Here is a 16,673-nt window from a genome sequence, read left to right as displayed (position 1 = left end):
ATTATTATTATTATTATTATTATTATTATTATTGAGATTATTTGCATTGATTTGTTTGGTGGTGATTCCAAACACCTTAGGTGGGAAGCCTAAGGTTCTTCGGTAGGACTAATCTAGATGGGAAGCCTAGGTTGTCCTGCATCAAAAGGCTTCCTGAATAATAGTTCCCATCTCCCCATTGAAAGAGCTAGAATTCATTGCTTGAACAACAGTAATGGAGTTTGACTCAATGATTATTTGTTGGAGGTGTAATTCAAGTGTCAGCTTGATCCCCTCCTCTGTGGCCAGAGCTTCAGTGACTTCCACTGAATATGTAGCAGCAGTAGCTTGCCTCTTTGCTGCAACAACAAAACCCTACAGTCTTGCATCACTACTCCAACACTAGAGAGTCTTTCATCCTCTGAGGTGGCCCCGTCCACATTAATTTTGGACATACTTGGAAGGGGTGCTGCCCAACCTGCATCAGGGGGTTGTTGGCTTAGGAAGCTAGCTGTTGTGGCCCCTTTGTAGTCACAGAGAAGTCTCTGGGCATAAGCCCAGACTTGCAAAGAAGGAATACCATTAGACTCGTGAACTACTTGATTTCGATTGTACCATACTGACCAAGCTGGTGAAGAGGACTTCTAGATCATGTGAGGTGCCAACTTCCAGAACAAGCACAGCAATATCTATAAGGTCATGTTTTTCAGCTAGTAAACTAACAGGGTATGTCTGCCAATACCACCATACCTCCCAAACAAACATGGTGCAAAATGTCTGGGGGAACCAAATTTAGGTATCGCCCACTGATATATGCATTCTGCCTGGGAGTGGGACGAATAGATAATTAATGGAGAGAATGAGAGAAGGCCATAAAACCATGGTCGTTACATATTTAGCCATAAAACCAATCCATAGTCTAACTCATTAAATTCCTGACAGAGTCTAATCTAATCCGTAAAAAAACTTTACCCAATAATGTCAGCAACTACGGCATCTGACAAGCAGAGAAAAATGAAATGAAATACAAAAGACAATAATAGTTAATCACAATAGTTTGCTGGGCAAGGCAAGAAAATAAAAATCAGTCCATTGGCTGATCAACCTCAGCATAAGCAGTTTCAAGGTGGGCTTGCTCTGCTTCCTGCACCTCCTTCTCAGTCTTCCTCCCCTTCTTGGACTTGTAGTACACACTCATGAAGGTTCCCACAGCTCCATACTTCTTTCTGGCTTGCTCATAGAGCTCAGCATCAAACATCCTCCAAAAGTTTTTCTCACTCAGTTCAGATACTGCATACTGTGGCTGGAAACCATTATTTTCAATCAACCAGTTCTCCAGTTTGCGGACTGCCTCAGCACCATCAAAAGCCTCACCCCTCAAGATAGGGCCAGGTGCATAGTAGACCCCAATATCAGTGTACATCTGAGCATATTGTGTATCTCCCTGCCTGCGCTGTAGCTCAAACCCAGGTTCAGGATAAATCTGAGGTTTGACAGGTAGCTTGTATATTCTGTGTGGGCAGAGCCAAATGGGGTATACCTGAAGAATTAACAAACAATGAAACAGCAAACTAAACAAAATGAAATATGAGATAAATAGAAAGTCATTACATGCATCAACCCCACAATATCTACTTGGTAATATGAGACACAAAGAAATAGAGTCATTACATGTATCAACCTCACAACTTTTTGATAGGTATTGTATCAACCACACAAGTATCCTTGAATCACTAACAATGGTTCCTAGCTTAAATCTTAACTTCTCAGCCCATTGCTCAAGGGGGTCCTGCACTAGTTCTCAAGATGGGGAGTACAGATCTCAGTGCAAGGAGGTTATATATATATAATCACCATTGTAATTTATCTACCAAAGCACATTTTTCTGCACCCATTTTCACTAACTATGCATATTACTTTTGGAACATAAAATACAACCTTACAAGACATTACCATTGAATTTTGATCTGAAGTTTACATATTTAAACCAAGACACTCGACATACAATGAAAGTGTCAGAAAGCAATAGCCTGGTTTGTCAGGTTAAGGCAATCTACCATAGAAGTCCAGATAATATCCTATCAGTAATAGGACAACGGAAAAGATAAAATCTTTTCTTAACCTCAATCCCCTCTTCTCTTAACCTCAAAACGCTAAAATCTATGTTGACATTAATGCAAATACACACCAACATATATTTGGCCACAAATTAATTATAACAAAAATGTTGGAGAAAACAAAAGAAGGTAAAGTGGGTAAAAAAAAAGTACCTCCATCTCTCGGTGGACCCATTCTAAAGCATCCCCAACCTTGTAAAGTGGAACAAGCATGTCCTGAATTACATGATTCTCATGATAGTAGTTCCTGATCGCTTCACCTTGGGTAGCTTTGAGCAGAGAAACTTTGGGTGGCATCAACCAGCCAAGGAGAAACCTAAACCAAAATTGATCTCCAAATGGAAGGATAAGCTTTCCCTCCCAGTACAGACACCTAGTGTGCCTATGATAATACTCCCTGGTTGGTATATACTCAACAAACTTTCCTCTCTTCAGTGCTGTCTGTGCATACTGGTAGAACCACGGTTTGAACCACCACCCAATATTGTTGATCACATTTCCCTTCTTCTTGGCCTCTTCTTTTGAGGCATACTTACCTGTCATGCATACAGCTTCAGTTGGATTGTAAAGCATGGTTTCAACAAAATCTGGAACCTTCTCAGGATTATCCTGGTCTCCATCCCTAGGAGCAAAAGAATCAATATATGCCTGTGCAACTTCCTTTAGATTACCCACTACAGGTTGGTATGTCAGCTTCATGTATTCCTTAATATGTATAAGCTTGATCTCAGCAGAAACAAGAAGCCCCAGTGTTCCTTGAGACCAAGGAATAGCATAGAAAAGATCGGAGTACTCATTGTCCCTGGTAGCTCTAACAACACGGCCATCAGCTAGAACAATCTCATAGGCCACAACAGTATCAGAGAACAGACCATAGATGTGAGAGCTCCCTTCAATCCCATAGCCATTGATGAGGCCACCAACAGTAAGGTCATCAAGCTCAGCAACCACTGCAAGGGCAAGATTCATTGGGACCGTGACCCTGGTGATCTGCCCCATGTTGACTAGGGGCTCAACTTTAGCAATCATTCTCTCTTTGTCAATTTCAAGGATATTCCGAAATGCAGATAAATCGACCTCAAAATGTCTAGCTCGCTTATAGTCGACATTGCGCATCCCAACAGCAATCCAGGGTTTACGTGCTGTGCAAACAAGACCATCCTTTTCTGGGTTCCTCTGCTTCAGTCGTTTTACAACTTTCTTGACATTTTCATCATGCTCTTTTTGACGCTGCTTGAAGGACTTCATCTCGGATCTAACATCCCCAAGATATGTGAGGAAGTAAAGTGTGAAGGAGATTGGGAGGACAACGAAAATAACGACAATCCATCGGAAATGAATAAAATAGTCCACCCACACCTTCTTCCTTTTTGGGCGTAGGGGAACATCAAGATCCGACATTTTGGGGAGTTTTTCTGTATTAGACATGACAAATGGAAATAATAAATAAATAGAGTTATATAAAAATTAACTTATGGGAGACCAGATTTGCTTTCAGATATTAAAAAAAAAACCATATAATTAATTCCATATTTATACACTTAACACACAAAAATTAGCTCTCAGGTATGTATTAATAAGCAAGAAATATCTTGATATGTATAAATTATGAACCTTTTTGCTCTAAAGAATAGGGTGACTTACATGCATCAGTTACATGTTAACAAAATCATTTCTTAAGAAAACAATCTATCTAAAGGAGTTTAAGATTCATTAAGCCAGAAATACCAACTGTCCCAGTTGCTTTTATACACGTTCTACTAGGAAAGTAAACAATATATTGAGTAAAACAAACAATAGAGAAAATTAATAAAACTACGACCCTGTTTGGATTTTTTTTTTCATCACTCATCACTCCTCACTCAATTTTCATCACTCATCACTTAAAATACCCCATCTACCTACACAAAATCTGTTTGGCACCATCACTCAACTTGTCATCACTCAAATATTTTTAATATTTTGTGGGACCCATGCCTGACTCACTCATAGCCCCTAATAACTCTCTCTCTCTCTCTCTCTGTCATGTCTTTCTTTTTGGTCTTTTCTGCATTGGGTTGTATGGAGACCTCCCTCCACCCTCTTCGGCCGACGAAGACAAGCCCAACAACAGCACCATCTGGTCCAGCAGTGCCAAGATGGCTCCGCCGACTCTCCGCAAGTCCTCTTCAGTCTTCGCTCTGCCGCAGACCATTCTCAAATCCCAAACCAAGGCCAAAACCCCCAATCCGGCACTGGCGACGTCGTTTGCGGCTTCGGCAATGCCATCGCTGATGCAGGAAGACTCGGCGCAGCCGGCATTGGTTGGGGTGACGTCGTCGGTGATCAAGGAGTACAATCCGACGAGGCCAAATGACTATGAGGAGTCCAGGAGGGAGAGGTAGAAGAGGGCGATGGAGGCGGAGGTGTGGAGGGAGCTCGAAACCAGTGAAAAAAAAAAAAAAAAAACCCACCAGTGAAAGAAGAAGGAAAAAAGATGTGAAAAAAAAAAAAAAAAAGATGAAGAAACCAAACTCACCGAACCTAGTGAAGAAAAAAAAAAAAAGGTCAAAATTTGCGACTGACTCTGACCGTGAGTATGTAGTTTTAATTACGAAAATACCATTGAAAACAGAATTATGGAAACTGAAAACACCTAAAATGTGTTTTCAGTTTCCATAACTCATCACTCAGAAATCAGAAAATTTAGTGATGGAAACAATAACTGGAAACAAAATCCAAATAAGCCTCTCAGTCATGGGTCCCACCATTTTTGAGTTATGGGTGGTGGAAACAGAGTTATGAGTTATGGAAACATGAAATCCAAACACCCCCTAAATATGTAAAGATTACTTTTCCCCAAAACAGTACAATAGAAGATATTAAAGTATCATATATGCTAAAGGTTTCCCTTTAATTTCAAAATGAGGACAAACTTTTGTTCAATAGCGCATTGTATCATTTAGTAGGGGAAAAAAATATGGCCCAATAATGTCAAGAAAAAAATGTACACACAAAATATCCTGGGACAACATTGTTTGCAGTGCAAAAAATAAAAACTATACATGACATGACATACACAGAAAAAATAATTGAGAATTGACAAGCAGCCAAAATAGACTTAGATTAATGGATACATCTTCTAGTCAAGTCAGAATCAACGACTTTAATGACAGCGAACATGAAAACCAAAGCGATGATCATGCCACAATAGAATGATTATGTTAACCCGTTTGATTTTTGTTTATTGGGGATTTCTAGGAATGTGTTCGTTAACCCCAAAAAGACCAAGTGCACACAGTAGTTATAGCAGCAAAAAGAAGAAAAGGATGAAGAACAATTGTGGTATGCCCATTAGATCTAGTCAATATGAGAATAGTAACACATGTGATGTGATGTGGGCATTAGATTTGGTAAAATATGTATATCCATGCAAATTCCAATGGTTTTTCAGAGAATAAAGAGACAATTCACGTTACAATGTTAAGCTCATTCAATAGAGCATAACATTCCAAAACACACACACACAAAGACAGGATGAAGATCTGAGTAAGCATCCAAATCAATATTTGGTATACTGTAGAGAGTAAACAAAGAAATGTTACTACTTGTCTCAGTGATGACCCAAAGAAATGTGAGTAATCAATCATATAGAATTAAAATTCAGAGATCTACTGCCACTGCCACAAGAGAAATGAAAACAACTAAAACACAATAGATTTTAGTTTAAGCAAAATGAATCCATAATCTATATAGCTGATTATCAAAACATCTCTGTTATTTATAACAAAATAAATAAATTACTAATTAACAAAACAAAGGAACAGAAATGAAACTTGTGAGTAACTGAATGAATCCACCACCAGTAACTAACAAACTAGTTGCCTGTACTTTACATTACATTACTCCAGTATGTATTTCAGAAACCAAACACAAAATCTCAAAGAGAAACACAATGTTTAGTGGATGAACAGCCCTATTACCCACAAGACAAATAAGAGAGAGTACCTGAACTTGAAGGAAGGCAAGCTCAGGAAGTGTGTGATAAGATTGGAAGAGTAAATGAAGCGACATATATACTATAAAGTCAAAGTGAAAAGGGTTAAGGGTGTGGCTGTGGGCCTGTGGCTGTGGGTGCCTAAATATAAATAATAATTATAAAAATAAAAATAAAAAAGCTATAAAAGTAGTGATTCAGTTTCATATATATAAATATAATATAATAATTTAAAGGAGCATGTTGGACTTTATCTTCCTCCATTCTATTAGGGCGGGTGGACAATTGAAAAGACCACAATTCAAACTGAAATTATCTTTATCTTTTTCCATCCCTATAACGGAGGAGACCATCCGTATTTAGTTTTAGTTTTAGTCATATGAATTGAATAGATCATCTATATTTAACACCCATCTATTTTCTTTTCTCTTTTACTTATTTTTTAACAACTATATAAGATGATCGTCATCTTCATCTTCTATAATTCTTCTTCTTGTTATAGCTGAATTTCATCCAAGTGTGTGTTTGGCATTATCTTAAAAAGTCAGCTACTATTCAGCTTTTTTTACTACTATTTATATGCACCACTGCACTTTTTAGTACTATTAATGAATTTTATGATATTATTTCAATTAACTTTTAGCTTTATTTAGCGTATTTTCAGAAAAAAAAATTTAATTTTAACAAAATAAACAAATGTCAAACAAATAAGGATGTAAATAGAGTTACTTAAAAGTAATATAAATATATAAATATATGTATATATATATATAGTAGAAGAAGTATACATAATAAAAGACAGAATGCGTCAAAAAAATAAAAGACAAAGAAGATGAAGAAATCGAAGAGGGATCGAATCAAATATTATTATATTATATAATTTAATAAAAAGTACAACACACACTGCTTCCACTGCTCTAAAATATTATTATAGCTCCTCGCGTCTCTCACTGCTTCCACTGCTCTAAAAACGTTACGTGACAGCCACTCACTCTTTTTCTTTCTTTCTTTATTTTAGTTGCTAAAACTGCGGTGCTTTTTTTTCTTTTTTAATTAGATTACTTTTTCTTTTCCTTTCTTTTCTTTTTTATTACGGAAACGTGGTGCGGTATGGTACTGAAAGTTTCTTCTCAAAAAGAAAAAGTGAAATGGCGGGGTCTTTTTAAGGGTAGAAAATAGGGGGAAAAAAAAAAAAGCAATGAGGATTTGGGAAAAAGTTTATTAAAAAAAAAAAAGTTAATGGTGGACAGAGTAGATGACATGACACCAAAACGCATATGCTTATGCTTATGCTTATGCTACCACTTTATCTTTTCTTTTTTTATAATGATTTGGGGCATCATTGATCCGTTAACATGTTTTCTCCCGAAAAAAAAAAAAAAAAAAAAAAACACTTTAAAGAACAGTTTGGTAAAATTTGTTAGTAACATTATTTATTTTTTTTTTAATATATACCAATAAAAAAATATATAAAAATATATGTAATATTATTTAAAAATTAAAAATATATGTTTAAACATAAACCTTCCACACACGTTTTTAATTTTTAAACAATATTACACGTATTTTCACAATTTTTCACCAACATATATTTAAAAAAAAAACTGAAAACTGTTATTTAAACACATGTATCACAGCTCTTGATTTTTATGTATATGTAAAAAAATAAAAACGATAGAAGCCCTTCAGGTTTTTGAATAGACAAGATGCAGATTAATAACAAAATACGCAGGAAGAAATTGGTCACTGATATCTGGGTTTATCAATACAAGTTCTTTTTTTTTTTAAATTAACTCTCAGATATATGTATTAATAAGCAAGAAATATCTTCACGTGTATAAATTATGGACTTTTTTAGATTTGAGTGACTTTACATATGCATCAGTTGCATGTTAACAAAATCATTTCTTAAGAAAAGAAATCAATCTATCTATAGGAGTTTAAGATGCATTAACCAACTGTCCCAGTTGCTTCTTCTTTTTTATTTTCATACATGTTCTTCTAGAAAACAATTTTTTTTTTATCTGAGAAAACAATATATTGAAAAAAAAAACAATCAATAAATGAGAAACTAACAAATCTATAATAAAGATTACTTTTCACCAAAGCAGTATGATAGACATTAAAGTATTGTTACTTTTATTTGGGGATTACTGTGTGTGTGTATGTGTGAAAAAGTCAAGACCAACAAGCACACAATAGGTAGAAGAAAAAGATGAAGAACTTTGTGGTATGCCCGTTAGATCTAATCAATATGAGAATAATTGCACATGCGATGTGATGTGATGTGAGCATTAGATCTGGCCAAAATATGTAATGCTTTTCCATGCAAAGCCCAATGGTTATTTTAAGAATATAGATGATGATAGACAAGAAGACAACTCATCACATTACTTACCATGCTATATGTGCTCATTCAATACAGCATTACATTCTAAAACACACACACACACACACACACACACACAACAGAACAAAGATCTAAGCATCTCAAATTAGCTATATATATAGTACGCGAGACCTGACCCAAAGAAATGAAAACAACTACATTCCAAAAACACTCTTTTTTTTTTATTACCAACTATTATTTTTAACAAAATAAAATTACCAATTGACAAAACAAAGGAACAGAAGTGAAATTTAGATCCAAGATCTACTGCTAGTGGATTTTGAGAAAAATATAAAAATGAAAGTCTCTCTGGATCTGTTGGATGTTTTATTAAGAAAAAGCTTAGAAAAGAAAAATGTAAATCTAGCACACAGACATGAAAAGGCAGCAGCAAGAGACAGAACACTCAAAACCCACAATACTCTTTCAATTTTTTTTTTTAATTTTCTCAGAACCCATTAGAAAAGAAAAACAAAGAGAAAAACAGAGAGAGCGAGAGAGAGAGAGAGAGAGAGAGAGTACCTGAAGCAAGAGGAAATAGCTGCTCAGGAAGTGTGTAGTTTTAAGAAGTAAAGAAGCAGAGATAGATATAAAGAGAAGCGAAAAGAATGTGTAGTGGGCTATAGACAAACAGACACAGTGATCGCCGATTAAAATGCTCTAATTTATTTATGAGCAGCGAGCGAGTGTAATAATAAATGCTAGTGCTGTGAGCTGTGACTTGTGACTTGAGAGTTGCGACAAAGACTTTCTGTACTTTTATTACTACCATTCGCCCGAGGAGAAATCTTAGATTCACGTTAGTTGTATTGTTATTTTTAGTACCGTTAAATATCAAAATATGCTCTATAATAGTGAAATTAAAACTATATTTTTTTGATTTTACAGATAATTGTAGCTGTACACTATAGTTGGAAAGTTTAAATATAAATAAATTATCAAAAATAGTTAATTATTTTTAAAAAAATATTTATATAAAAATTTTAAAAATTATCAAAAATAGTTTTTTTATTTCTTCATAATATTTTGTTTTCTATATAATTTATTTAAAATAATTTACTGCCATAAAATTTTTTTAAAAATAATTTATTAACGTATGCTTTATGAACAAATATAGTATAACCTTAAAAAAAAATTAATCCTACTTTTACAAATTATTTTATTATATTATTATAAATTTTTTATATAATTAATTTTTACTAATTCTTATTTAAATTTATTATTAATATTATTTTTTATTTATTAATAAATACTCATCACATCAATAATTTCTAAAAAAAATAAATAAACTCTAATATTTTCTTTTTATAAAAAAGGTAAAGAAGATTGAAGAAATGGAAGATAGATCGGAAGACAGATCAACACAATCAATAGCCAAAAATAAACAATTAAACATACACACCCAGCCAATCAGATTCGCTGACTCCTCATCCTCACGTTTCCACACTCACCACTCACCACTCCTCTTCGCTCACCTTCTGACAACTTTTAAAATACTTGTCATCATAATCATTTTTATCAAGAATTTTACTAGCGTGAACCAGTACTATTTTTAAAAAAATTTATTGAAAATTAAAAAAATTTTGATAATTTTTTCAATTGTCAATAAAATTTTTCAAAAACAGATTTTTTCAATTATCATTTACAACTTGACCCGATAATAATTGTAATTTTTTGTGTGAAAATTGTTGTGATTATGGTTTTTTTATTTTTTCTTAAATGGTTAAAAATGTAACTCATGCACTGTAGTACCGTCCACACTAAAGACCGGATGGTTATGATTATTTTATTTTAAATCATATACTATAAAATAAAATGTGGGCTGAAAAATTATGATTATGTCAAATGACTTTATCAAATTAGAACAATATTTTAGATAAAATATTTTTAGATAGAGTTATTTGTTCTTATCAATTTTTTTAGATAATATAATAATAAATTTTTTAATAAAACATGTAACATGTATCTAAGTTTCAGGTGATAGAAACAATAACTTATTTATTTTTATAAATTTTTCTAGATAAAGTAATAATAAGTGTTTTAACAAAACATTCAACATGCATTTTTTAGATAAAATAACAATAAGTGTTTTAATTATTAAAACATGCAACATACATTTAAGTTTCAATTGATAAAGACAACTTAATTGTTCTTATCAATTTTTTAAAATAAAGTTTTTTAACGAAACATGCAACATGCATATAAGTTTTCGTTAATAGAGACAACAACTTATTTGTGCTTATCAATTTATTTAGATAAAGTAACAATAAGTGTCTTCACAAAATATGCAACATATATCTAAGTTTCAGTAATTTAAATCTCACTCTAACTAAAAATTTATTATCAAAATTTCAAAATTATATATATTCACCAATAGTTTTTCCATTTAATCTCTCTTGCACCCCACTTTTTTTTTTCAAGTTTCAACTTAAGCATATGTATTTGTATTGGAATGATATACATCTGATATAGATTCATAAGAGTTGCTAAATTTATATGAAACTCTCTCTCTCTCTTTTTCTCTCTCTAGAACAATTTTTTTCATAATAAACAACTACTCTTATTAATTATTAAATTAATTTTGTATTACTTGTTAGGATATGGTTCCTCAAATTAAGGGATAAAATTAACAATAGTTTAATTTATGTAAAATTTTATCATTTAAATTTTAACAATTTAAATTCTATTCAAAATAAAAGTCTATTATGATTTTTTTTAACTTCCTTTCCTAGGAAAAAAATTAATAAATTAATAAATTCTAAACTGAAATCTGGAATCCCACACAACACCCCCACGCCTTTTCCCCTCAAGTTGCATCTTCCATTTGATTAATTGTTAAAAAAATTATTTTATTAATTGTTAAGATATATTTCCGCGAATCAAGGTATAAGATTTAATTATAATTTAAGTTAGCTAAAAATTTATCATCTAAGTTTCAGAATCCTACTCCAACTTAAAAATCTATTATCAAAATTTCAAAAGTTATATATATTCACCAATGATCTTTTCATATAATCCTTCTTACACCTCACTTTTTTCCATATGTATTTGTATATGATAGTTTTGATTAAATAAATTCATCTTATATATTGTTATTTGTTTCCAAATTTAGCACCAACTTAACAATAAATTAAGGATAATTAACATATAAAATTTAAATAGTAAAGTCATTTTGAAAACATCATACAGCCAAGTTTCAACCATTCCAATATAATCAAATGGAGCGACACCAATACATATTAGAAAATTCATATAAGGTTAGCACAAAATATTGCTTAGAGCCTTAGATAAGCATATCAAAGCACTTTGCAAAATAGAAGTTTTGGCAAAGATGTGAAAAAGAATGGCTTACTAAATGGGTCGATAAAGTCACCTGCTTAGGATCATTAGGTAGCAACCAATTTGATCAATAGAACATTGCAGAATATAAGACAACCCATCTGAACAATAGTTGTGCATAAAGCTAAAAGAAGCAATCTTTATAAGAAGATTTTTTTTAATGTTACGTTGTGCTCATGCTCATGCTTAATCTTTTTAAAATGCCACAACTTATCAAACAAAAAAGTAATTGTGGGGGCAGGATAGTCAAAATAAGTTTGTGGGCCTTGGGCTTGGTCCAAGGATATTAACTCATCCGAGGAGGTCTTAGTGATAATAACTGTACTGGATATATAAGCCCACAAGCAAATCATTACGAAAGAAGTTGGTGGAAATGGTCCGAGGAGGGAGATCTCCTCGGCTATATGAAGTAAGAGTTGTACCATACACCCTGATGTATATAAGGGAATTCTAGAAGGTCTGATAAGGGAGGATATGTTCCACATAAACATAGGGAGAGGGAATGAATAAGAAATATCTTAAGGAAAGCTGCTACCATCGCATTTAAGACTCTGCACCTATCTCTCTAGCCTCATTAATGGGAAAATGACCTCTGAACAGTGGCGAGCAGTGTTACAACTACTGTTTAAGGATTTCAAGAAGGCGGTAGATGGGACAAGTATCTAGATTTGTGATCTGGTTCATACGTGGAAAATTGTAGGAAGAAGGAAGAGGATACAAAAGGAAAAGAAAGGCATTCAACAGATGGGGAGGAAAAGAGTGAGAAAACACTATACACACTACCTTCAACTATAATTTATTGTTGAAAGAAGAAAGAGCAATACAAGTCATCCTCGACTTACGTCCGAAGAGAGTTTCTGTCATATAATCACTTCATTGCACATGTGTTGGCGATCTAGCCCATCATACTTGTTATCAATATATCCATAAAACTTAGGTTTCAAGTCCACGCTTTGCAAATTTCATTTTATAAGGTTTTTTAGGCCTACACACTTCACACGGTTGGGTCTGGGTACAAATTGTGTCCTTACAGTAATAATTTTTATGTAATTCTTCAGACTATCTTACGTGAGGAATTTTATCAAACAGGTAAACTTCAACTGAGAACTATCTTGTGTGTTTATTATGTACCTTTTATGTACCCGAAATAAGAACTATTTAAATAAAAAACAAACACAATATACACACACATGTTAGACTTGTATTATGCATATTTTGAAAGAGGAATTTTATCAAACAGCTGAATTGCATTCAACTAAGAAGCAAACCTTATAAAGTCATATAAAATTTTCATATAGCCAAGTTTCAACCAATACAATCAAATCAAACGACACCAATATTGCAATACATATTAGAAAATTCATATAATCTGTGCACCAAGTTTCAACTTGTGTTTTTCTCGAAATAATTGAAAGCAAGAAGGCAGAGACATGACTGGGAGGGGAATACTGGAGGCAGGGAAACATGACTAATAACCTAGATAATGGAGAAGATTAGGGGCTAGAGTGGGGACAGATAAGGCTAGCGTTTTAGGGTTTGAGAGAGGAGCATAGTGAAGTGTGACTAAAAATAGAAGAAGGAAGCGAATGAGAAAGGGGTTGTGTGAAAGACTGAGAGTTGGCTTTTTAGAATAAAATGTAAAAGAAAAAAGAAAATAACACTGATGTGGAAAATTGTGGAAGTTTCAAAATCTACATGGCAAGCTCTCTTTAAGTAACAAAAGTCAAAGATCTTGGTTTTATAAGATACTAGTATTATGCCTCTGCGATGCACGGCTTAATCAAAATTCATATGTAAATATTTTTTTATTAATTTGCTTAAAATTAGATAATAGAATAGATAATAAGAATAAATAAATATTTTACTTTTAAGTTTTATAATAAATTCATATTGTGTGAAACTAAGTTATTATGAAACACACACACACACACACATATAAGTAATAACTTACTAAAAGAGTGCAATATATATGTTTATTTTCAAAATGCATAAGATGATTTATTCCTTTTTTTTGTATATTATTTTTTGTCAATATCATGAAACAAGTTTTGTATGTTTTTCTTCAAACTTACATGGATTTGAATTTGTCATTCATTTCTTTGCAAAATTTGTCATTATTTAAATATATATATCATTTTTTTTGGGTTACTTTATCCTAATTTTTGTTTTGTTTTGATGTTATCTAAATTAGATTTTTTTAATTAAGTTTACGTTAATGTTAATACATATTAGCTATCATTTGATACTTTATCCACACACAAAAAAAACAACAATTAACGTTTAAATTAGGCTAAAAGTAAAATTGTTACATTATAAAAAAATTGATACAATACTTATTGTATTTTATCCAAATAAATCAATAAGAAGAAATAGAATCAAAGTCTTACTTAAACTTAAACTTGTTTGTTAAATGGATTAGATGAAGAATTTAGATTGTAATCAAATTAAAATTAAATAAGAATTAGATGGATTAGATAAAGAATTTGGATTGTAATCAAATTAAGACTAAATAAGGATTAGATGGATTATATGAAGAATTTGGATTGTAATCAAATTAAGATTTTTATTAACTTAGAGATTATAGGAGAATAAAAATTATATATATTTTTTTAAATCTAAAAAAATTCTGCAATTTGATGAAGTCATGTGGTACAACTACGGCGTCTAAGTCTAACTTTTATTATATAATATAGGATATAAATTACTTGCAGTAGTATTATTTTATTATTTTTATTTTTATACGAAATTGCAAAAACGCGGTATGGGAGTAAAAGTTTCGTTATAAAGTGGAGTAGCGGGTCCTTTGATGGCTTTTTGTGGTCTTTTTTTCTTTTTGATTGAGGCTTTTTGGGTTAAGGAAAGAAAATGAGAGAAAAGCTGATAGGGATTTAGGAAAAGCAATGATGGACAGAGTATATATGCCAGCAAAATGCTTGCTACTTGGTAATGCTGAGGTACAAAAAACTTTACTAATTAACATTGAAATCCTCTCAATATTCTGTTTTAAGTCTTATTTATTTTATCATTTCTATAATTGGGCCTATTCAAATTCCATACATGCTTATATTTTTTATAAACAAAATTGAAAGCTTTAATTGACTTTTGGAAATATGTAGATCATTATCTCTTCTATAATCATTATCTAGATCATTATGTTGACATAAATGTAAAGCTTCTATACTATTTATAAGAATATTTTTCTCTTTGAACTAGACTTTTATATGATTCAGAAATACCCAGACCCTACGTTTAATAGCGCAAACATTGACAACTCGGTAAAAATATATCTCCAACTCCACATAATATGCCTACAAAATAGGATACTCTCCTATTAATCCATGTCTTCAAAACAAACTTATCCAAAAATTAAAAGTAAAAAAAAATAAAAAATAAAAAAAATAAAAAACTTCTTATTCCACTTTATATATCCCTCAAGACCATGTTCCAACCTCTTTTTTCTACTTTATCATGACTTACCGGTTTCTTTTATTTAATTTTTCTATTTATTTAATTTTCAGTTTCCTTAATTCCTAATCTCACAAACAGTAGGACAAAAAAAAAAAAAAAAAAGTCATTGTACATGCAAAACATGTGTGATAAGGCTAGTTGGAACTGTAATGGAGACTTTTACTCCAATGGAGCTATGATGAACTTTTTGGCTATTTGGAGAGAAGCATTATGGTTATAAGTGTTCGAGATTGGATTATTAAATGAGCTATAAATACATTGTTCAGAAGTGGCCCACCAAATTTTGCTAATTTCTGGTCATTGGTGGAGCTGGGAATTCTTCCTAGGAGGACTAAGCTATATATAATAAAATTTTTTAAAAAATAATTTTTTTTTTAAACTTTTATACATTTTGAAAATTGTACCCTACTTTTTCATAGTACTAAAATCATTTATAATGGATTATAACCTAATGTTTATATTATATATATATATAGTTAAACAATCACTAAGCATGCACGTTCCATACTTTTAAAATGGGAGGAAAAAATACAAATCTAATTAATCTATCAATAAGTGGACAAATTGTTGATTTTCTAGCTCTCTCCAACCCTTGGCACAATTTAGAAAGTGTTGATAAATTCTTTATCTCTCACATTTTTTATTAATCAGTTTATCTCTCTAGTTATATTGCATTTTTAAAAGTGTAAATTATGATTATAAATGTTAGGGTAAAATGCAAAACTGACCCTCTAAGTTTCTTCAGATTTCATTTCAGTCCTCTAATTTTGTTTTTGTTCATTTCAGTCATCTAACTTTCAAGTTAATTCAATTAAAGATTTTCCATCAACTTTTGTTATATGTTGTGGTTAATTTTTCAATTTTGTAAATTTTTCTTCAAATTTTTTATATTAAAAAAATTTAATTAACGATTGAAAAATATTTTCCAGATTTTTTTTTCAAAAAATTTTAACGAAAATTAATGGAAATGCCTTAATTGAATAAATCAGATACTTAGAGGACTGAAATGAACGAAAATAAAGTTAAAGGACTAAAATGAAATCTAATAAAAGTTAGAAAGTCAGTTTTGCATTTTAGCCTAAATGTTAATAAACATATATGTATAAACTTTTTTGCTAAGGATAAAAAAAAATATAAACTTAATTTAATTGCTAAAGCCATTATTATCTAATAAATAATCAATAACAAATCACTAGCATTACATTTAAATATAATAATAATATCACTTGGATAAAGTTTGGTTACAAACTTAGTTATAGCCTAAAGCTACAACATCTTTTATTAGCATTGCTATATATTTTGAAAATTTATTTGTTGAATTGCATGTTTTTTACACTTTTAACATACATGTCAATCAAATGTTATTTATTATATGATTCATATACTTACTTTTATATATATTTTT

The 16,673-nt window shown here is 31.5% G+C and overlaps 1 protein-coding gene across 2 annotated transcripts; it reads right to left on the bottom strand.

Annotated features, from left to right (window-relative positions):
- Positions 1–839: 839 nt before the first annotated feature.
- Positions 840–9,191, bottom strand: LOC142628097 (delta(24)-sterol reductase). 2 transcript variants are annotated; one of them, XM_075802071.1, is made up of 3 exons: positions 8,984–9,191; positions 2,250–3,511; positions 840–1,519 (listed from the first exon to the last, which is right to left on the bottom strand). In XM_075802071.1, exons 2-3 carry the CDS (start codon positions 3,495–3,497, stop codon positions 1,064–1,066), a joined length of 1,704 nt encoding a protein of 567 aa, XP_075658186.1. In that variant the 5' UTR covers positions 3,498–3,511; positions 8,984–9,191; the 3' UTR covers positions 840–1,063. The 2 variants fall into 2 exon arrangements, with proteins under 2 accessions (XP_075658186.1, XP_075658187.1); XM_075802072.1 differs by lacking the exon at positions 8,984–9,191 and adding an exon at positions 6,084–6,122.
- Between the last annotated feature and the right edge of the window lie 7,482 nt (positions 9,192–16,673).

Source organism: Castanea sativa, chromosome 3, assembly GCF_040712315.1.
Source record: "Castanea sativa cultivar Marrone di Chiusa Pesio chromosome 3, ASM4071231v1".
Taxonomy (NCBI): domain Eukaryota; kingdom Viridiplantae; phylum Streptophyta; class Magnoliopsida; order Fagales; family Fagaceae; genus Castanea; species Castanea sativa.
Note: the sequence above shows the minus strand (reverse complement) of the source record. Positions and strands in the feature narration are given on the sequence as shown.